Source organism: Trachinotus anak, unplaced genomic scaffold (assembly GCF_046630095.1).
Source record: "Trachinotus anak isolate AG129_WGS33_773 ecotype Australia unplaced genomic scaffold, CSIRO_AGI_Tana_v1 ptg000054l, whole genome shotgun sequence".
NCBI classification, from domain to species: domain Eukaryota; kingdom Metazoa; phylum Chordata; class Actinopteri; order Carangiformes; family Carangidae; genus Trachinotus; species Trachinotus anak.
In genome coordinates, this window is record NW_027273905.1 from 32,856 (window position 1) to 56,097 (window position 23,242).

Consider the following 23,242-nt stretch of genomic DNA (forward strand, 5'->3'; position numbering starts at 1 on the left):
TGTGGAACCTGAATCTTTGCTCTGAAGATAAAGTCTGAACGAGCTGATGTTCTGCACCTGCGACCTGCTCTGGATTTTCATTTTCAGTCTGTCGGCAGCTGCTTGTTCAGCTTCAGCTGATGATGAATGAGCCGATTCTTCGTCTCCTTGTTGCTAAGAAACACAAAAGGAAAACAAAGCCCTCTTTGCGAGGACGATGATGTAATTTCCTGCTAAACAGGGGACAGTCCCGACCTCTGTCTCAATCTGACCAAATTCCTGTTTGGTCCAGTTTGTCTCAGATGACGGAGACAAAAATGAACCGATTCCAGTGTTTCCCACAGACCAGGCAGCAATCTGTGGTGCTCCACTGACACCGTTGGGGGAATCGAGTGTCACAGTGTCGTGGCGCTCGGTGGAGTCAGTCATTGTATGCAGAGTGTCTGCAGACGAGTGTGTGTGCATGCACCAGTGATGTGCTGGTTGATTTTCCCACGCACCGCTGGCATATGCGCGCTTGTCTGTGTGTGTGTGCATGTGTTCGTGTGTGTCCATGTGTGTCCGAGAATGACAGAGAAAGAGCACTATGCGGAGATGAATGAACGGAACGATATTACGTTGAGAGCATAGACTAGAGGGAAAACAAGAACAACAACAACGGGAAAAAAAAGAAATAAAAAACAGAATCATTCTGTGGCGGTGCGCCACAGAATGGTCTATGTATGGGAAACATTGGATTCAGGTTCCAATAAACTTCAGTCGCCACAGTTAAATGAGCTGAACGTCTGGACTTCACCTGAGAGGCTAACAGGACGTCAGTCAGTGATCCGGTCTGTCCAAATCCACTGTCCAGTCCACATGAGGACTCAAGTGGACTTTGAGGTGCAGGTATTTTTTTATACTGCACAGACAGAACAGGAACGGGTCTGATCTCTGTTTGGATCCTCAGCTGAGGGTCCAGCGTTAACGCTCCTATGAAAAACAGCAGAGCTGAACGTCTCAGGAGTCAGAACCACTCAGACACCAGAGTCAGACATGTCAGTTCATCGCCATGGAAACACGTGAGGTCTCGTCTCGCAGCTCGTTTCATCTCCTCGCAGACTGGACGTAATGACAGTGAACACATCACTAAACCTGTCTGAGTCACAAACGTCCACAAGTCCAGAGGCCGGAGGGTTGGACTCTGGTTTCTGTTGTGAGATCAGCACCATCAGGTTCTGACTGGAGGTCACGTGGTTCAGGACTCTCAGGGTGGAGCTGGTCTGTGCCTCAGCTTGTGTGGATCATAATTTAACAATGAAAGAGAGTGCGATCACCTGGCAACACAACAAATCAATAAATACATAACAAGCGTATTGATCAGAGCACAGGTGGAGTATTGATACCGATCAGCAGCCAACACTGAGCTGCTGCTTCAAAATAAATGTGTTGAACAGAGGATCTCTGCAGCTCCACCAGCTCCACCCTCCCATCCAATCACACGCAGACTCTCTGCTCAGCTGATTTCCCATTGGTCTAATTTTCTCCAGCGACCTCTCCCTGTGTTTCCTGATGGTGACACTGACAGAATTAAAACAGCATCTGAATCAGAGTGAGACCTCTCCTCTGGTTAACCATGTGTCTGCTCTGTGTGATGTAGATCTATAACAAGGCTGGTGTCTGTGTTTCCGGCCCGCAGCCCTGATGACTCATGGGAAAAACTCTCAGCTGGTCCTCGCCCAGGATTTTCTCCACGTGTGACCAACAGACAGGCAGCGACAGAGCCGAGGAACCAGGAAGAAGAAATTAGGTTTCTTTTAAAAAGTAGTTTCAGCTTCAGACACATGATGCAGCTCCGATCACAGCTGAGTGTGAGTCTGCACAGTGGCAACAGCTTTTAACACACCGTTACTGTCAGTCTCAACTATCTGACAACAGACACACAAAGGGAAGTCGTGACCGTGATAGAGAGACGGACGAAAAAAATAAAGTTCAAACCCTGAACCGAGACTTTCCACAGTCACATCTTTTTATTAATCTCCACCACAGATGTGTTTTTCTGCTACAGTGCAAAGACAAAGGTTCTGAGAACAGGCAAGAATCTCAGGTTTCTGTGACCAAACAAGACTGCAGGTCTGTTCTGGTCCGTGCTGGACTCAGTCTTCACACAACCTGGACTCCAAGTCTCCTGATTCAATCTGTGGCTCAGTTAAACAGTTTCATTACAAACATGAGGTCAAGCAGGGTCCACCAAGCCCTTGAACACAGAGCATCTGCTGATCCTGAGTCTACTTTGATACCTGACCCACTGAACAGCTGCAGACACTAAACCTGACACAACTATTTATCACGAGTGACTTGATCCACAGTCTAAGGTCCTGATTCAGGACTGAGCCAATCAGTTTAAATGATTGCTGTGATATGAAGCAGTTTCACTCGCTCAGTCACAGAGTGACGCCTCTCATACGTCAACAATCTTTGGCTGAGTGCAGGCACACAAACACTGTTGTGCTGAATTCATCAGTGGCTGATGAACACAATGAGCTGAAGGTTTTCTCACTCAGCTGTGATGAGAAGAGAGAAGAGATTTGTTTCATCACGACAGTCAATCACCTGTCGCCAATAAACTTTCCCATTGATTAAGAACAGGAGCTGCAGCCGCAGGTGGCTGAGGTGGAGCTCAGTTAGAGCTACGCCCTGATTGGCCCTGACACTGTTTCGGAGCGCAGACACCCGAGACCAGACCCCTGTGCAGGCTTCAGGCCCTTTGGACCTGGTTATCCAACACACAGAGAACAGCTGAGGAGGTGAGGACGTCTCCACAGGTTCATCCCCTGAAGCCTGAACATGACCTGCAGTGCAGCTGCAGAGACTCTGCTGCAGAGAGGACACTGCTCCGGAGGTCTGTCAGTCCTGAACTCATTGCAGACCTGCACAGCTTCAGGACTTCAGTCTCACAGCTGGTTTCTCGCAGTGCTGCTGGACCACGGTGGACGACAGAGACCACATCAGTCTGAGACGTGCACAGCATCAGACATCAAGCTGCTTCTGTCTGATGTAACAGGTTTCAAATGAAAACAGTAGAAGCTTTAGCTTAGCTTTAACCTTGTGTGTGTGTGTGTGTGTGTATACATATACTGTATTATTGTGCAGGAGCCTTGGAAGCAGCTGTGTGAACAAAGTCAATAAAGTTTTCTGTTACCTGCATCATGAGAGGCCAGCGCTCGCAGCATCTTCCCGGCACTGCGTCTGGTCTGCGTCTCCTTGTTGCACAGCAGCTCCATCAGCAAGTTGAGGGCGCCCGTCTCCTTGAAGACGCCGACCAGCGAGCCGATGCTGGCGTAGGCGCTCAGCACGTGGATGGTGTGAGTGATGCTGATGGAGAAGTCGCTCTTCTTGGCCATCTGCTTCCGGGCTCGACGCACCAGGTTCTTCACATCCTCCTTCATGTCCGACAGCTCCACCTCGTCGAAGGTGACGTCCGCCGGGAACTCGCCGCCACTCCTCTGGCCTCCGTCTGCTGTCTCGCCACCCTGATGCTTCTCCTGCGGCTGCAGGGCGCGCTGTGAGTCTGTTTTCCTTTTGCCCAGCAGGGTGGGGCAGTTGGCGTACACATCCTCCGTCGACATCCACATCAAGATATTCTCCGGTTTGGTTTCTCCTGACGTGGAGCTGCTCGACCCGCCCACCCCGGAGCTGCCGCCGCCTGTCCCGCCTGCCTCGCTGGCCCCACCCATGGAGCTGGAACCGTCATCGATGGTGACGAGGCACCAGCGAATCAGGTACTCAGTCTGGCCGTCGTGTGTGCGCCGCTGGCGGATCAGCTCCTCGGGATACGCCTGCAGCCTCGGGCCGAGCTGGACCAGCAGGTTCCCATTGCGGCGTTCGCCAACCATGGTTGCTGAGGAGACATCAAAGGACACATCAGAGAAGGAGACATCAAAAGGAGGAGACAGAGCAGGAAATATCAGAGGACATAGAGCAGGAGACATCATAGTAGGAGACATCTGAGGACACATCAGAGTAGGAAACATAAGAGGACACAGAGCAGGAGACAGAAGAGGAAAGAGGAGATGACATACTAATATGTCTGCTAATAAAGATAGAGATTAATTATTTGAGACTCTTGAAAATCAGTTTCTTTGGGAGTTGTGATTCTACCTCCACCTGTTAAACTCTGGTCCACAGGTTGTTTCAAACACCTCCACCACCAGCTGTCACACAAACTACAGGTGAATGAACCTTCCACGACTCACTGGTGGTGACTTCAGAGTCTGAGTCTCCAACACATCGGCTCCTGTCACTTTGTCTTTCTTCAGCCTACATTTTATAAAATACACCTCATAAGATCCAAAAAATACCCGCATCCTGTAACATTTAGACAGTTTAAACATCCTCAGTCTGCATCAGAAACAGCTGCATTTAGTTTCATGTCCTCTCCTCCCAGCTTCCAGCTCAGCACGGGACAACCAGGGATCTGGACACTGAACTTAAGTCCTGTCATCTGGTGAAACACTGGTTCACAGCTGCAGTGTTTGGTCGGATACGACATCCTGGTGGTTCACACTGTAAATTCAGGTTTTCATTTTCGGTTTGCAGACCCACGGTTCCTCTTTCCGGCCGCTTTCCGGCGTCTTGGCTCTGTGAAGGCTGAGAAGCGTGAGCTGCTGCTGGGCGTGTTGGCCACCGTCAGCAGGGCTCCGTCTAATACCTGGTCAAACTCTGTGACTACTGTTTATAAGTAGCCGAAACCACACACAAGAGCAATGACACCACACACTTTTATTCATTAAACACTAACGTAACTATTACTGACATTACTAGTGACTACTGACGCAGTTAGCTTGCTAAGGGTTATGTAGTTGGTCATTCTCAGCAAATAGCCCTGCCGTGATGTGGTAACGTTACCTGAACGCAACAGATAAGCTAACCACAGCTGCTAATGTTAGCAGGCTCCTCCTCTGAGTTTTCAGGTCACATTAGTCGATAACTTCTGCGCACTTTAACAGAATAAACACGCCTTTATCTCGCTGGATGGTTAACTACTTAACTAGTTCACATAATCGACTTGTTTCTTGGTTAAGTCGTTAATGATAGCTAGCCATATGCACGCCGTCCAGAGAACGTCACACCAAAGTCCATTTCAAAATTTTCAGATTTTAGGTGACGTTGTCTGAGTCACAATAAGTTATCATTTGAACCACAGTTGAGACCAGTTGGGGATTTATGAAGGATCTTTGGGTAAACTCGGCACGTACACGCGACACAAACTGCACTTAATCGAGATAAAAAGTCAACTTCTGTACTTTAGGTCACCTTCTGCGTTCCGACGCCAACATTATTTGATGAGACAATATCGTTAAAAAACTGTTTTAAAAGTTAATCCTCTATTGGATTAAGTGTCGTTTGAATGGTTGGGTGTATCCCGAATTTAAGTGTGTATTCAGTCTACTTGTAAAAGATCTAAAATACAGTGTTAGGGTTTATATATTTTTGTTTTTAAGTATAACTGTGCTTAATTAGCGGGTGTTGAAACTCAGTTTGGTGTCACTCCCACGGTACAAGCGTTCGGCACATCCCGGGGCGAACTGTGCACAGTAACTGGATGTCAGCGCTGAGGAGCCGGGGTGGGCCTGCCCAGCTATCCGCCCGGGTCGGACAGGAAAGCGGCTAAGCTGACACACACTCCGGCCCGAAGAAACTGCTCCAGGGCAGGTGAGTGCGGCTTACCTGCCGTGTCACAGACTTTCCCCTTGGTTACTGTCTTCCCCCTCAAGCGCTGTTTTCTTTTCCGCCCTAACGTGTCGTTTCCCAGCCTGCTAGTGTTTGTTTTCTCGCTGTCCACCGGAGGTTCGTGCTGCTGGATGCGCATTTGCGCACAGTGACAGGAACAGCATCACGAACGACTTCTTCTTCTGCGTCTACTTCTTATTTTTTCTTCTTCGTCGTGTTTATTGGCGGATCATAAACCACTATAAAACGTGCATAGCGCCCCCTGCTGTATCCGCTCATATGAAAACTGTGGAAGCATCCAATGATTTTTCTGATTTACAGACGTGTAGCATCTTTACCGGGATAATCTCACATCTCAAGTTAACTGGGATCAAATTTGGAATTTAGCTTCCATTTATTTACATAATTTAATATTTTCTGCACTTTTCTTCTCCCCTGTGACACTAAATCCTCATTGTTATGTATTATTTGTGATGTATTGCATTATTATTATTGCATACATTATTAAGTTGATTAATCAATTAGTCAACTGACAGTAACTCAATTGGGAACAGTTTTGATAAACACATTTTGATTCACATGTGAACATTTGCCAGTTTTCAGTGACAATAAACATCTGGTGATTTCCAACAAAAAAGTTCTCAATTTGAATATGTTAATATGATGTTTTTCACTATTTTTTTTCTGACAATTTATTCACTGAGTAAATCCTGACAGCAGCCGTTTGTGGAGGTGCAGTGATGTGTCCTGACCAGCAGAGAGCGCGGATGTTTTACCGATGAACCAGAGCTGGGCAGGACTTGAGTTTCTTTCAATTAAAGATCATAATACTCAGATCTCTGATTGATCCTTGATTGGTTTAATACAACCAGATGAAATAAGTGGGTAACGGCAACATCAACAGGGGCCAAAGGCCTCTGCTCCAAACCCCTTCAACTCAAATATCAGATATCAGAGATAAATATATTTTATTTAAAGCTCCACAGTCTAAAGGTAGATGTCCATGTGATTATAAAGCAGGTCTAGGTTCTATATTAATACTGTGAAAGTATCAAAGCCTCAGTCCACAGAGAAATGCACACAGCCTGTATTCAGAAACTGAGCCTTAAAACCAGCCGTCAGGACTTCTGGAACTTTGTGATGTCACAACAAAGCAGTTTTTCTCATGAATGTCCCATAACTGATCTATAAAACATGAGTAAATTACATATCAACCAGTCACAGATTTTAAAGCCTTTATAAATGCAGCCACATCAGACAGTGGTGCCAATATTTAGTAAATAGAAACAAAAGTCTGTAGTTAATGAGTGAAAAATCAAGATCAGGGCTGAATGTTGAAGCCTGTGATCAGGTGAAGAGTCAGAGTATTTTCATTTCAGTTCATCATGAAGCGCTGAGGGGATTTAGGACCATGGGGAGGAAATCTCTGTCGCTATTCATCATGTATACACACACACACACACACACACACACACACACACACAACCTCCTCTGTATTCAGTGCACATGCCTCCTCCGTCGTGTAGAAACCCTCCACAGTCTGTACACTAATAGTAGCCGATGCTCTCTCTCTCTCTCTCTCCCTCCCTCCTCCTCTTCTTCTCCATCACTTCTCTGCAGGAGAATCATCCTCCGACCAGACGGACACCTGCCTGTCCGCCTGCTTCTGTCCTCTCTCGGCTCTCTGTGCTGGACCATCACTCCGGGACTCTTTAAGCTCTCTACGCGGCCCAGGGCGCACTAAGGGCGGCAGGAGAACGGAGGAGGGGTCGGTGTGTGGACGGATGGACGGATGGATGCAGGGTCTCGTGTCTCACCTTGGGAGGTGAGTTTGTGTGCACGCGTGTGTGCGTTTGTCCTCTCGTGATCACGGGACACGACGAGCATCACCGGGATGACGTCAGAGCCGGTGACACTGTCGGTATTCAGGTTCACAGGTTTACAGGGAGCCGTGATGAGGTTTTACCCCATAGATCTATGGGCTGTAAATGTCCGTGTGTGTGTGTGTGTGTTGGGGGGGCGCTCAGCTTTATTATTAATGTGCCTGGATTATTTTATATTTTATTAGGTCGTTGGAGACATTCAACACAAAAACACTGAAACACACAAATATGATGAAAATAACATCTACTGCAGCAGAGAACGGCAGATACAGTAACATCCTAATCAACTGCACCAATACCACAGTCAACACTGTGGAAATATAAAGAATAAAGGTAGAAAGAATTCATTATTATATTATAGGAATATTCTGAATTCATTTGGGAGAATATCATAAAGTCAGTGGTGGAATGTAACTGAGTACATTTACTCTGTACTGTACCTGAGTACAAATCTGAGGTACTTGTACTTTCCTGTCATCTTTCCTTTTCATGTTTCTTTGACAGCTGCAAGAGTTTCACACATCAAACATATGAAGAGTTTATTAATTATATAAAATCAGTTAATATGAGTTCAGCTGAAATGTGTCCGTTTGCTAACTGACCTCAGTAAAAATACCAAATATTTCCTGTTTCCTTTTTGAAGTTTGGACCAAACAAACACTGAAGGTTTCACTTCGGGCTCAGAGTCACTGTGACGACGTTTCAATCTTCAGTGAATTCATCAAGAAAATAATCAGCTGCTTAATCAATAATAAAAATAATCATTAGCTGCAGAAAAAGTTCAAAATTAACTTCATATCAACCAGGTGTAGAGGACCTCCTGCCCCCTCCCTCACTGAACTCAACCTGGACACGTCTGCATCAATGTCAAATTACTTCCTGTAGTTACAGTACCACAGTAAAAGTACTTCATTGTGCAGTAAACCTGTCATTTTACTGTTGTAGCTGCTTTACTTGCTTCATATACACTGAGATAATTTAGTCCACTGGTTCCCAACCTATGGGCTGGGCCCCTCCAAACGGTCACTGGATAAGCATGAGGGGTCATCAGATGATTCATGGATGAAGATCTGATTCACTGATCTGGATTCAGTTTCTCTGGACCTGAATCTTAGATTTTTAAAATGATTCAATACTTTTTCCTCTTTGTGCTTTAAATATTTATTAAAATGAAACATGAGAGAAGTTTGTCTCTCGGTGCTGTATTTTACAGGATTAGCACCAACAGTTGTCTGTAAACATGAGCCACAGGTATAAAGTAGCTTAAAATGGAAATACTTGAAAACTCTACAGACGTAGTTGAGTAAAGTAGCACTTAGTTACTTTCCCCCACAGGTACAGGTGTGGAGGACGGACGACCCGCAGGATATTTTAAAGTCCTGATGGTTTTAACAGATGTGTAATGTTTATTAACATTCACAGTGTTTCTGGTGAATAAAGTTCACACACACACACACACATACTTGTACTTCTATCTAACCCTGACCCTGACCTTAACCTAAACCTAATTCTAACCATAACTCTAAAACCAAGTCTTAACCCTCAACATGTGATTTGAAGGTGTCTCAAAAAGTGAGGACCGGCCAAAATGTCCTCACTTTCCCAAAATGTCCTCACTCTGTTAGTAAAATACTTTTTTTGGTCCTTACTATGTAGCAAGTACAAGTACACACACACACACACACACACACACTCATGTTTCCAAACACAGTTCATGTGCGTGCCTAAGTGTGTGTGTGTGTGTGTGAAAATCTCTCTGCTGGTGCGTTCAAGAACACTCTGACATCTGAGGTTTGAGAGGCAGAAACCTTTTCATGAACAGAAACATTAACAGTCTGTGGCCCGGTAGTCGAGTGGTTAGGGCGCGTACCATGTTGAGCGTAAGACGCTCTTGGCAGGCAGTTGCTGGTTCGACTCCCGACCAGCTCGACTCTTTCCTGCATGTCATTCCCCTCTCTCCACCCCCTTTCCTGTCAGTCTCCACTAAGCTATAATAAAGGCATAAAATGCCCCCCCCCAAAAAAAACAGTCTGTTTGTGTCCTTGAACGCACCAACAAACAACTGTGATGTTGGATCCGTCTGCAGCTGAGTTTCTGTAGGAAAATGAACTGAAACGAACGTCAGTCATCCATGTTAACCCTGAGACTACAAACTGAACAATAAAGAGACAGTAAACTGGATTTAAATGGTTAATTATGAATGTTGTCTTCATTAAGATCAGCCGTGATCAGCTCCTGTCTGCAGTGAATCATGATTAACGCGGGTTAATGTGGCTGCACTTCGGTCCACAGCTGCTGGACTGTGACGTTCATGTTCCCCTCAGGATGAACCCCCCCCTCACCCCTCACCAGCTGCTGCTGATTTACCTGAGCTCACCTGTAATCATCATTCTTTATAAAGCTCAGTTCAGAGGATGAAACACGATCAGACAAACAATAAGATGCAGTGAAGAAGAAATGAAACGTTTGTTTGTGTTTTTCAGGAGAGTTCAGCCTGCGATGCCTGACCTCTGACCTCTGACCCCTCTGAGAGACGCCTCTGAGGAGGAGCAACCAGGAGGAGGGATGGAGGGAGGAGGAGAGGAAGAGAGCCGAGGGGAGGAGGCAGAAATCTCCTCCAAACTGGGGAGAGCCTCACTGAGAGGCGGAGGTGGGGGGGGTAACCGCAGACAAAATGGCCTCATCAACACCCACAGACTGGGGGTGGAGCCTCGGGATGCGCTGCTGTCAGTGTACTCTGCTCCTCAATACCAAGGTCATGTGGTGGTGAACACCTCCCCTCAGCAGGAGCACGGTGGGGGTCCTCCTCAGCTCCTGAACCCCAGCGCTCTCCTCCCCCACCAGGCGGTGTCAGACCCCCGCCTCAGGCCGGCCCCCGGCCTTCTCCTGTGCCCAGAGAGCATCCTGCGGGCGTGGGGGGAGGCTGGGGGAGGTGACTGCTGCGAGACCACCTTCATCGAGGGGCTGGGTCCCGACGCCTCCTCCCCCGCCCCTGCAGCCACCTCGAAGGAGGCGCTGCTGTTCGCTGACGGGAAGTTTCCGGACTTTTCTGGAGAAGAAGCAAAGATTCACACGCTGTCGTACGACATCGACGACGAGGACGAGTTCCAGGAGCTGGAGGTGAAAACCACGACGGTTTGGTCTTTTTATGTTGCCGCTGTTTGAATGTTTCATTGAGTGAAGTGAACATGAGTCTGGAGGCTGGGGCAGTTTCATCTGAGCACACACCTGTTCTCAGGTCAGTTTGTACTGAGCTCTGCAGAGTTACCGCCCCGCCCACAGACTCCCACCAGGTCCCGCGCCCTCCCTCTAACACAGGAAGTGAAAAGCTCCTCCTGCAGTCAGCTGTTTACCTGGAGAACCACTCCACCTTAAATCAGGTTTGGTTCATAAGAACCTCCAGCAGCTGGTGTCAGTCAGAAACACTGACTCCTGACAACTACAGTAACTCAGCCAACAGCCAATCACACAGCAGCGTGGAAACAGGTAGTCAGAAACTTTCACCCAGACACCGGCACCACCTGAACAGTGTGGTTCAGGTGTAGTTTCTCTAACGTCCACTAGAGGCTCTGACTCAAACTGACTGTGTTGAAGTGAATGGGAAAAATAACCTTCCCACCTTCAGCCTTCATCTTTCATCCCGTCAACCATCCTTTGTTTTCAACCTTCCTTCACCCTCCTCCTCTTCCTCCTCCTCCGGCTCGTGTTCAGCCTCCAGCAGCAGAACAACACTCCTCTTGAATCCTGATGTCGACCTGCTTCATCAAAGAGCTGAAAACAAGGAGCTGCAGAGAATACAGAGAGGAGGAGAGAGAGAGGAGAGAGGAGAGTGGAGGAGAGGAGAGAGAGTTGTAGATGTTTAGACAAGGCAATAATATGGGATATATAGATAGATAGATAGATAGATAGATAGATAGATGAAATATGTTTAATAATCTGTCTAATTGACCACTCTGAAACCCCTCCACCCCTCCACTCAGTCAAACACTTTCCAGCAGGATGAGATTAGCGAGCTGCAGCTCTCTGAACGACACATTTGGCCGTCTAACAGCCAATCGCTTTAGAGACGATTAGCTGGGAATGCTGTGATTTTGTCTCTGTTAAATCCAGTTTAATCTGCCCTGCCCTGTTAATACTGGGGGTGGGGTGGGGGGGGTGGGGGGGTGCTGAAGGATTTAACTGGCGTTAATAAACATATTTTATCACAGAACAGGTGAAGAGAACATGAAGTATCATCATAAACATCAGTTCTTATTCAGCCCCACTGATCAGCTGTTTCTCAGTCTGATGGAGAAACATCAGTCTGCACATAATAATAATAATAATAATAATAATAATAATAATAATAATAATAATTTACAACAGTTGGATAGTTCACAGATGTTGTCTGAAACAGAGACGACAAAAATCTGAACTGACATCAATCATCAGCTTCAGCAGTGAAGAGCTGAGAGCTGCAGTTCCTCTAACGACCACTAGAGTCTGGCTCCAGCAGTGAGTCAGTCCCCACAGACTCCCATGTTCAAATGTCTTTACAGCAGAAAGAAACATGTTTGCAGCCTGGTACAGAAACTGTTCTGGTCTCTGGAGATCATTTCCTCCTTCATGACACCTGTACGGCTGAATTTATACAACTCACCTGTTTACATTTTATCAAGGACTAAAGTGATGGAGAATTGAGGGCGTGGCCTCTTTGAGTGACAGGTGGATGAGCGTATACTCACCTCAAACTGACACGCACCAAAATCTCAGCTGCACACACCCCACCTCTTTGACCATATTTGGATTAGCAAGGAGTTAGGGGTGGAGTCAGACACTGACCGCTCCTCAGAAACCTGTGGTGACATCACAGAGGCTACGTCCATCTTTATTTCCAGCGTCAGGCTAAATGATAGTGTTGTTAGGAGAACGTTACGTTGCATCCTGCATCGCAAGAGAGTAATAATCTCTGTCCATCTGAACATGAACAGATAAAACATGTTTGTCACAAAAATCCTGTGTGTGTGTGTGTGTGTGTGTGTGTGTGTGTGTGTGTGATAAGAGTGATTACTCCAGTGAATCAGAGAGTGAGGACACCTTCCTGTTGATGCCTCCCAGAGATCACCTGGGCCTCAGTGTCTTCTCCATGCTCTGCTGCTTCTGGCCGCTCGGCATCGCAGCTTTTTACCTGTCACATGAGGTGAGGACACACACACACACACACACACACACACACACACACACACACACACACACACTTGTACTTCCGTCTTTGTGAGGACACTCGTTGACATAATGCATTCCCTAGCCCCTTACCCTAACCTTAACCATCACACCTGAGAGCCTAACCCTAACCCTGACCCTGACCTTAACACTGGTGTCCTTAACACCATGAAGTGATATATAGATGAGTTCCAGTATTTTGATGTTGATAAAACCAGCAGCGGTTTCTATAGATTAGCAGTGGTGGTGTCAGCCTGTGGATGGAAGGTGTGAAGTGTTAAAATCATGTGCTTTAGCATACCTACGATATATACTGTACACCTGTAGCACACACAGGTGTGCTACAGGTGTACAGTATATATGTGTGTGTGTGTGTGTGCGGTTCTGCTGCAGCAGTTTCTTCTTCTCTCTCTGCTTTTGGAGCATTAATACAAAGCTGCTCCTACACACACTGACACAATGCACCTTATATAACTGATCTGCAGTCAGCTGAAGGAGGACGACCTCTCCGAGTCTCCCTCTGTCTGCTGATGTTTCAGAGCATCGTTCTGAGTTAGTGAACACATCAAGGCACAAAAAAATGTGTCTCACTTGACAATTATAAAATCAACCTGAAAACCTACTAAATAATTTAGAAAAATGAAACATTGTCAGTTTGATTTGTTTCCGTCATAGGAGGTTTAAGCTCTTTGCTCAGTCACTTGGCCTGGGATCGTTTAGATGACTGTGTGAGTTGATTGGATGAACATCTGGAGTATTTTTTTAAATGTTCAAATTTCAAATGGAGTTCTGTATTGTGTGTGAGGACTCAGTGAGCAGGATTAATCAGGATGAGATGTTTTGAACAGTCCTCTTGTTGTATGGTAGCTGATTTGCTGCATGTGTAGTGGATGTGGTTTCCATGGTAACTGCACACCTACAGCTCCAAAAGAAACAGGGCTGGTTGCCACTGGCAACGCTTCCCGCACTGAAATCCATCACTGAACAACAGAACGCTCTGCAGCAGGAGGAGGGGGGGGGCAGGAGGAGGAAGAGGAAGGGGAGGAAGGGTGTTAATAAAACCAGAGAGGAGGTGAGTCATGTTAAAGGAATAGTTCACCACAAACAGGAAAATATCAGAAAAATCTGAGTGAGTTCTCTTTCCAGACACATCAGAATATAAACCTACTGATCCAACATGAAAGAAAAAAAGCTCCTGAGTCAATACAAGTCACAAAAAATCACTGAGTCTGATAAAAGTTTGTCTGGATGATGAAATCTCAGGTCTCGCAGCTGTTTAGGAAAAATTATTTATACGTCAATTTTTATAGTACCTGAATTTCTCCACAAAACCAATAAAAAATAAAGTAAAATAAAGAACTTGAATGAAAAAAAACACAATTACATGGATTCTTTCTGCCTGTTGTGGTGTTTGCTTTAAAAACAGGATGTGATACTGACTTTTCGTTTCCTCTAAAGGTTCATGTGAGTGAATGATGCTGTTTGTCCATCAGAGCCCTGAAGCCCTGACAGAATCCAGACCCTCCAGACCACCAGGACAGTTTAGATCTGTGTCTGCAGGGGAGGGCTGCGGTTTATCAGCTGTGTTCAGTCACTGATCTCAGATCTGCTGGATCTGAATCTCAGTCCTGATGAGACCCAACAGCTGAAGTCACTGCACAGACATCAGTGACTTCAGCCCCCACTACACTAACCACAAATATGGAGCAGACTAAAACATACTTGTTTTTACAGCTTTTCATGGCAGCAGTAGCAGCAAATCTCTCATAACTTCATGTCTCTCTCTGTTCATCTTCACCTTTCTCTTCCTGTCTGAACAAGTTTCAGGATTCTTCTTCTGAACTGACACTAAACTGATCAGATGTGCAGTAAAGAGGAAAAATGTCTAAAAATCACAGCCATGTTAATCTTCATTATATTTACCATTAACTGACAATGACACAGTGATAACGTAGAATCCAGTGTTTTCCCGCCTCAGTGTTGTTAATCTCCCTGGTTCATCCTCTGGACTGTAGCTGAAGCTCAGAGGCGCGGGAACCTCAGTCCTGAGGAGTCGTAGCTTTTATTTACGGACAAACAGCCGAAAGTGAACAAACATCACACTGCTACGTTCACTGCTAACTGCTAACAGCTAACAGCTAACAGCTAACTGCTAACAGCTAACTGCTAACAGCTAACTGCTAACAGCTAACAGCTAACTGCTAACTGCTAACTGCTAACAGCTAACTGCTAACTGTGGAGCTAACTCTCTGCTCCGTTCGTTAGCCTCGCCGCTCTCTCTCTCTCTCTCTCTCTCTCTCTCTCTCTCTCCCGCTACAAACGGCCTACGTACCGCTTCGCCCTGAAAGCAGCTGCTCTGCTCCTGGAACAATATTCTGTCTCAAACTTGCAGCAGATCTCACGCAGAGACGACAGATCGGTGTCATTTGTTCCTTTTCTTGCTGCTGCTCTTTAACACTTTATGTGCATGTTTAGTTTCTACACACGTCTGCGCATGCGCACGATGCCGATCTCATTACTGATCTCAGTACAGCAGAAGCTGAGTTACAGACAGTTTACCTGGCTCACCTGGTCTGTAGCTGATCACCAGGCAAAGATCCAGGCTGACCCTCAGCCATCACACCTCCGCCTGAAGCTCCAGTGTCTGTCGGCGGGACACGGAAACCAGAGACAAGCAGCTGCGAGTCAAACCCGCTTCAGAGACAATATCCTGCTGCCACCAGAGGGCGGTAAATTACAGGATGAATATGGGACAGAGAGCTGTTCTGAGATCAGATGTAAGGAGAGATATCACATCATTTCAGTATCGTTCTGATTTATTGTTATTTTCAACTTTAACTGGGAAAACACTGCTTACCCTGACAGTAAAACATCCTGACAGTAAAACACCCTGACAGTAAAACATCCTGACAGTAAAACATCCTGACAGTAAAACACCCTGACAGTAAAACACCCTGACAGTAAAACATCCTGACAGTAAAACATCCTGACAGTAAAACACCCTGACAGTAAAACATCCTGACAGTAAAACACCCTGACAGTAAAACATCCTGACAGTAAAACACCCTGACAGTAAAACATCCTGACAGTAAAACACCCTGACAGTAAAACATCCTGACAGTAAAACATCCTGACAGTAAAACACCCTGACAGTAAAACAGGAAACTGTGCTGTGGCTGACTGAAACAATCTGTTTTTGTTAAGCTGGTGTGGATAATCTGATTTGGGTGCTTTTAGAGCACATCCCAACACACACACACACACACACACACACACACACACACACACACTGAGCTCTTTACGTAACTTCCTGGCTCCAAACACTCTGCTCAGACTTATGAGGACGTTGTTCTTTATTCAGTAGAAAGTGTGGGAGCCTTCATTATCCTCATCTGGACCAATCATAGGGGGGCCTCCCCCTGGCTCTGGTTGGCTGATGTCATAGATGTGGCGTCTGATTGGTCAGAGTGTAATTAAACATTAGTGGAAGATAAGCAGTGATTACAGCAGGTGGTTTCCTGCCAACGAGCTTGTTAATGATGTTTACAGAGTTAATTGAACTCGTTAAGAGACTCACTCACCTGACAGAGCTCAGCTGACTGATGGACTCACCTGAGTGTGTTCATTTACTGTCAGCACACTCAGGAACATCAGGTTACATCAACACACGTCGATGGACACAGCCAATCACAGAGCAGCAGGAGGCAGATAAATGTCGTCCAGTTAAAAACTACAATATTTCCCTCTGAGGAGTCATGAAGTGACTGAAAGACTGTTCTGAGTCAAAGCCTGTAACAGAGGGAGGAAAACAGTCAGTAACTCTGAAGCTGCACATGTTGTTTTAAAGAAGCGTTTCATGTCTCTGCTCAGTTCTGTGCAGCAGCTGACTAACAGGAAGTCCCTCTCTCAGATACATATTGTACATCAGGTCCCTGCAGGACCCCGAGCTCTGAAACTGAACAGGATGTTTTGCTTCCTGATCAGATCATCTTTATTAAAAGCTGATTAAAGAGCAGAGAGACTGATGTTCTTCCTCTCATGTTTAATGTTGTCTCTTCCTCTGCTGTGTTTCTGCCTCACTGAGCTGCTCATCACCTCGGCCCTCTCCCTCCACAGCACACAGTCTTTCAGGATTTCTGTCACATGTGGATTCTCCCTCGGGTGTACAGATGTTCCAGCCTGTCGACCTGGACCCTGATCTTCCAGATCATGAATTTGATGATTTGACATGAGTCTGTTTCTTTTGATTCTTTGAAGCTTCAGAATGGATCTGGAGAAACAAGTCATTAAACCAATCTGTATCTATATCTGTATATGAAATATGAAAAACTGGGTAGTTTAAAGCTCCATCCAGTCTAAAGGTAGATGTCCATGTGTTTGAGATTATAAAGCAGGTCTAGGTTCTATATTAATACTGTGAAAGTATCAGAGCCTCAGTCCACAGAGAAATGCACACAGCCTGTATTCAGAAACTGAGCCTTAAAACCAGCCGTCAGGACTCCTGGAACTTTGTGATGTCACAACAAAGCAGTCAGTTATTGGATCACTCAGAAAACAGTCAGCCAATCAGAAGAGAGGCTCAGATCCTCTCTTCTGATTGGCTGACTGACCTGTTGTTACCAGAGCTCCAGAGAGAAGCCTGAGAGAGGAGATGTAAAACTACACTGAGATGGTTTTTGGTTCTTAAAACCACAAATATATCTTCTGATGGAGATCAACACTTCAGATAAACACAGTTAAAATGCAGAGCTTTAAACTATTCAACAGTTTATACAAGTAGAGATGAAATTAGAGATTAACGCAGCAGCAACTCAGCTGTTCATGTTTGTGTCCGTCTCCCCATTCCCCCCACCCCCCACGCTCTCAGACCAATAAGGCGGTGTCTAAAGGAGACTTCCACCTGGCCAGCTCCAGCTCGAGGCGGGCTCTCTTCCTGGCTGTGCTGTCAATCACCATCGGGACAGGTATCTACGTGGGCGTGGCCGTGGCACTCATCGCCTACCTCTCTAAGAACCACCACTGGTAGGGAGGGAAACTACCCATCAGCCCCTAATCTGCGGCTAATCCCCACCTGGAGACCAGCCCTCGTCAGATGAGCGTTTCCTCCGGCCCACAGGGAGGAGGTGCAGGAGGATGAGATGCCCCCCCATCAATGGCTTGGCTGTTTGACAGGTGACTGGAACCTGAGTCCTTTACACCAATCAAATCCCAGGATCTCTGTGAGGAACTGTGGGAGTTGTGGAAAGACAGATGGAATCAGTTTGTCTTAAAGAACATTTCCAGTGTGGTTTTCCTCAGTATTATCTCCCACCTCTCTGTTGTTGATAAAGTGAAATCAAATGAAGAATGAAAGATACAACAGTTACAGTCATCGGCCACAACATTAAAGCAGGAAACTGGTTTTCATCTGTCTGATCGGTGCAGATGTCCGTGGACTTTCAGACAGTTCGGTCTTTGTTTTAAACCAAAATGTTTTTCTGTTTTTGTCTTCGGAATTAAAAAATAAAAAAGGGTCAAATTCTGGTGCTCATAAATTCTTTTTTTCCCTTGTTGAACTGAAGAATGAAGAAAGTTAGTCAGGTGGCACTGAGGTAAAGGTAAATATTTCAAAATAAACTTTGATAGAATGACTACACTATCTGCTTTTATTTTGAAATATTTACCTTTACTTCAGTGTCACCTGACTAACTTTCTTTATTCTTCGATTCAACAAGGAAAATAAAAAAAGTTTTGCAAACAGAGTTTGGTTTCTTCCAGTTTAATGTTCTTGTTTTTCATTTTTTAATCCTGACAACAAAAGCAGGAAACAACTGTTTTTATGTTTCGAATATTCACTCATTTGTAGATGATGAGCTGACAACAGATGAATTGTTTCAGTTATTTTTCAGCAGAAATAAATATTTTCTGCTTCCAGCTTCTCAGACATGATGATTTTACACTTTTCATTATTTACATCTTCACCTTCAGCTCCTCCCACTGAAAAACACAAAAACTCAGTCTCATAAATTATCGTCATCACATGACGAGTTTTTGTCGTTTGTTTTGTTGGAGATTCTCATATTTTATCAAACTCACTTCATCATCAACAGAAACAGGATGTGGGAAATGATACAAGAAAAGATTAGACTGCAAGTGAATTTCAGGCCGGATCACTCAGACCAGATCACTGGGACTGGATCTGAGACTGGATCACAGACTGGATCACAGACTGGATCACAGACTGGCTCGATCAGTGCAGTGCTGAAGAGAAACTGCTGAATCTGTTTTCTTTCTCTCTGTGGATTATTTCTCTGCTTGTTTCCTTCGTCTGTTCAGATGAACTGCGTTACGCTCAGACCGGCCTCAGAAAACACCTGTAAATATTTTCTCCTGTTGGTTTCAGCAGAAACACTGTTCACACTACAAACTCTCCTGCAGACAGACACGCCATCAGAGTCCTCCTTCTTTATTTGTTCCGTCTGAATCATGACAAAACCCAACAGAAGAAAATCTGCAGATGTTACTGAGCTCCAGGTCTGATCACAATCACCATCAGACCCCGATCAAACATCTGTTCAACAAGCCCACTGCAATATCTCCGTACGCCACCGGCCCGGGACCTCAGGGGGATGGAAACAAGCCCCGCTCCGCAGGGTGCCAGGTGACCAGCTGATGTTTGACCTGGGTCTGACTGAGGCTTAATGTTTACAGGGTGGAGCTCGGACAGGAGGCGGGGTTAATGGCTCCTGTCTCTCTCACAGACCGCGGTCACGTTCCCCTAAATTAGCTTGATGCTAAGCTAACTTAAAGTGATGGGTTCACAGTTTGGGTTCACTGACGTGTGACTGTGTGAGGCACTGATCTAGAGTCAGTGTGTTACCTGCAGCAGATTCAGCTCAGAGAAGCAGGAGCTGAGTGACGAGCTTTAAAAAATGCCCACAGAAAAACTAATATCAGTTGAAGTGTTCACTTTATTTTGAATATTTTCACCACTTCATCTGCCCTCAAACAGCTGGAACTACAGCGTGTGAACCGTAGAACTACTGTATTCCTACATGACTACAGCATATTACTCCGCCGGTCGGCTGTGTAGGAATTAGTTTTTCTGTGGACATTTTTCAAAGTGGCTAAAACAGGTTTTTTTTCTGACCCCGCCCACAGCAGCCCGTCACTCTAATCTGAATCTGCTGCAGGTAACATGCTGACTTCAGATCAGTGCTTCACACAATCACACGTCAAATAATCACAACTATACAGTACAAGCTGTGTGTCCTCCAGGCCGGCCAATCAGATTCCCTCTCATCCAGACCAACCAATAGATGAGTCTCTGTTCTCCAGAAACCAGGTTTTTAGGCTCTAAGCAGTTGAATCACATCTGTCCTCAGAGAGACGCCTCCAGCCGAGAGCAACTGAACCGCACTGAAAACTGTAGAATAGTGAGAAGTAACAGCAGCAGCTGGTTTTTATGTCACAAATTCATCCAGAATTAAATTAATTTAAGTTACTGAGAACCACTGACGCCTGACGGTGCTCTGCTGCAGCTGATGGTCTGGTTTTATAGTTTGCAGTGACTTTCAGCAGGAGACAGGATGTGTTAACTTCTTCTTCCCTGGACCTTAACCTCACAGCGCTGAATGTGATTGGCTGGTCTGGAGGCTGAGAGACTCTGATCCTGGACCCACTGGGATGCTTCAGTGGGCCGTCAGACTGTTCTGAGATCTGTTTGGGAAATGAGAACTCGGTCTCAATCTCATTCTTGGCAGCTTATCATACGAACACTGGGCTAAAGGGCTGAACCATCATCAGACCTGTGTGATGTAGATTCACTCTGCAGACACACCTGCTGGGTTGTGATGTCATCCACACCTGTACTACTGAATGTGCAAACCAGGGCTGCAACTAATAATTATTTTTGATCATTTCTCTGTTAATCAATTAGTTGTTTGCTCTATAAAATGTCCACAAAGGTTTTTCCAGAGTAAAGTTCAGACGTCTTCAAATGTGTCGTTTGTCCAGAACAAGTTTCAGTTACTGTGACAGAAAATCTGAGACACTGGAGGAAACAAACTCATTATTAAACACTAATTTATTGATGGACTCACCAAGTGTGAAATGTCTCTTTTCCTCTTAATGTTGCTCAGACTTAAAGAAAAATCCTGACACTTTGTCTGCTGGTTAGCCTAGCTTAGCACAAAGGCTGGGAGCAGGGGGAAACTGTTAGCTTAGCACCATCAAAAGAGGAAAAAAATTCACACACACACACACACACACACACACTGTCTACCCAGCTGCAAAACAAAGAGAGCTGCTCTGTGATTGGTTGTCTGTCTTTCTTTTTTTAATCAACCTCTGAACTTCAAGTGCTTGCCAATGAAAATTAAATGTTGTGTTTCCACTCAACGTCTGTTTGTGTCTAAATGACCAGCTCAGGTCAGGACCTGCTAATGACGTCACCGATCACATGGATCAGAGATTTGATTGATTTTTATAAGAAGACATTCACAATGAGTAAAACATACATTGGAACATATTAATAAAAATAAACTGTATACTTTCATTACAAGAAATATGCAGATACACATGGATTAATAACAGTGTGTGTTTGAAACAGTCCAAACCACTGAACTGTACAGTTTTTATATATATCTAAAAAATATTTGTATCATGTACAATGACATAAAATGGAGAAAAAAAATTCAAATATAATATCTGAAATATTTATCGAAGGCTCTGATGTGAAAACCAGACACACATAGAAAGAAATGAATTTTTAACAGTTTCTCTGTTTCCTGAAAGTTGACGTCACATTAGATGAAATGAGTCAGTAACAAGCTCAGAGGGGAAATGAGGTCGTCAGAGCTGCTCAGTGTTACAGCAAAACACCACACACACAGTCTGACTCTGGTGTGTGTGAATGTCCTCACCTGATACAGAATCACATGATAAAAGTCGTAGATATTTCTTTACTGCAGATCTCTCCATCGTTCCTTCACCTCTTTCAGCCTCTCTACTTTCCTCCTCATTCTCTCTCCTCCTCCAGCGCAGCATTCTGGGTACTGTAGTCCTGTATGACGGCCCTTCAGGAGCAGCTCTGTAGAATCTCCAGCAGCAGGATGTTTGTTCAGCTGCTCTTCATCAGAGGACAAACGCTGACCTTTCAGAGTATCGACAGTCCACAAGACCGGATGCTGCAACACCCTGTCACCATGGCAACAAGGGTGGAAAAACAGCATCACACAACAACACAATATAACACAAAAACAACACAACAGGATTTAAGTTTGGCAGAAGACACAGTAGGTCATATGGTAATAAAAAATATTAACATGGGAACTCAAGATATGGAGCTCGTTCATTAATGAAATTCAGCCTCACTGAACTCAAAAATAAATGTTTATCAAACTATAATCAAAGTTCAGCATATGATCGATGAATTCATCTTGATTGTTAACTCTGCATTTTTCACAGTTTATCAAAGTTACATTTTATCACTTTGTGCATTTTAATTTTAAAAAAATCATTATGCATATTATTTATAATTTAAAGTGTTTGTATTAATCTGTGCATTTTTTTATTGAGTTCATACTTTTATGTGTAAACTGTTATTGTTGCAAACACAAACTGTAGTGATCCAAAGGTAAAATCAATCCATGTGTATGTTTTATGTATCTGAGCATATTTTGTATGAGGATATGTTTTAATAATCTCAGCCTACATTGTATTAGTCTTTGTGTATTTTTGATATTCATTTTTATAATTTGAGGGTAGAGTTTTTTAATGTGTGTAGATTTTACTTATTATACTGTTTTTATTCTGCATACATCTGCATGTATTTTTGGTCATTTATTACCTGAGCATACATTTGTGAGTATTTAATTTTTGTATTAATTGTACATGTTTTATGTTTTATTTAGATTCCTGTCATGTATGTGTCTTGAGGGGAGGGGTCCACTAACACCACATCAGATGAAACAGAGCAGCTGTGTCTGTGGAGGCTGAGGAGGGCTTGAGGTTACTCAGGGCTGCACTGAGCATGCTCCGTTGATAAAGATCAGTATGATAAACAGCAGCTGTTGCAGAGGTAGAGCTGCGGGGGTGGGATGGGCTGGGGGGGGGGGCAGTGATACAGAGACACATGAATAGTGAGTGTTTGTCTTTATGCAGAACAACCAGAGTTTCAACCTTCAAATGAAGACAAGGAAGAAAATTTCCAATTTCCATTTCATCTCCTGTTGTTTCCTCCCTCTTTCTGCATTTATACATTAAAAATATAGCAGACTGTTTCCTGCAGATTTAAAGATTTCACTGAGGTTAATTGAACTTTAAAAAATATTTCCATTCTCTTTCTTGCAGAAAAACAAACCACTGAATAAACTGTAGGATTTAATGAAGCAAATGTACAATATGGCAGATGGAGGGTAGATCTATGTCTCTGATTGGCTGTTTGTTCTCAGATCAGTCATGTGATCAGTTGAGAACTGGCTGAG

At 44.7% G+C, this 23,242-nt stretch overlaps 2 protein-coding genes and 2 long non-coding RNA genes across 10 annotated transcripts in view; 1 reads left to right on the forward strand and 3 right to left on the reverse strand.

The window, feature by feature from the left end:
• The window catches only part of LOC139615483 (cullin-9), a 27,884-nt gene extending 21,994 nt beyond the window's left edge, over positions 1-5,890 (reverse strand). The window contains exons 1-2 of one of the 2 annotated variants that reach the window (XM_071473513.1): positions 5,689-5,890; positions 3,161-3,859 (exon numbers count right to left, since the gene is read on the reverse strand). In XM_071473513.1, the coding sequence (XP_071329614.1) occupies positions 3,161-3,859; positions 5,689-5,830 (841 nt within the window). In that variant the 5' untranslated portion in view covers positions 5,831-5,890. The remainder of the gene's footprint in view (positions 1-3,160; positions 3,860-5,688) is intronic. The other variant, XM_071473514.1, reaches the window with a different exon arrangement.
• Positions 4,070-22,491, forward strand: LOC139615484 (synapse differentiation-inducing gene protein 1). 3 transcript variants are annotated; one of them, XM_071473516.1, is made up of 5 exons: positions 4,070-5,673; positions 7,312-7,516; positions 10,058-10,694; positions 12,616-12,753; positions 17,644-21,155. In XM_071473516.1, the coding sequence occupies exons 3-5, from the start codon at positions 10,140-10,142 to the stop codon at positions 17,800-17,802; spliced, it is 852 nt and encodes a 283-aa protein (XP_071329617.1). In that variant the 5' UTR covers positions 4,070-5,673; positions 7,312-7,516; positions 10,058-10,139; the 3' UTR covers positions 17,803-21,155. The 3 variants fall into 3 exon arrangements, with proteins under 3 accessions (XP_071329617.1, XP_071329618.1, XP_071329616.1); XM_071473517.1 differs by lacking the exons at positions 4,070-5,673; positions 17,644-21,155 and adding an exon at positions 21,796-22,491 and having other exon boundaries at positions 7,095-7,516; XM_071473515.1 differs by lacking the exon at positions 4,070-5,673 and having other exon boundaries at positions 7,095-7,516.
• On the reverse strand, positions 10,942-16,030 carry LOC139615485 (uncharacterized). Of its 4 annotated transcripts, none has more exons than XR_011687385.1 (5): positions 15,345-16,030; positions 13,697-13,773; positions 12,651-12,741; positions 12,299-12,458; positions 10,942-11,359 (listed from the first exon to the last, which is right to left on the reverse strand). It is a non-coding gene; the product is annotated as an uncharacterized lncRNA (long non-coding RNA). The 4 variants fall into 4 exon arrangements; XR_011687384.1 differs by having other exon boundaries at positions 12,299-12,530; XR_011687383.1 differs by having other exon boundaries at positions 13,693-13,773.
• LOC139615486 (uncharacterized) lies at positions 16,052-21,773 on the reverse strand. The gene is made up of 4 exons (XR_011687386.1): positions 21,680-21,773; positions 17,848-18,003; positions 16,358-16,565; positions 16,052-16,230 (listed from the first exon to the last, which is right to left on the reverse strand). It is a non-coding gene; the product is annotated as an uncharacterized lncRNA (long non-coding RNA).
• Positions 22,492-23,242: the final 751 nt, after the last annotated feature.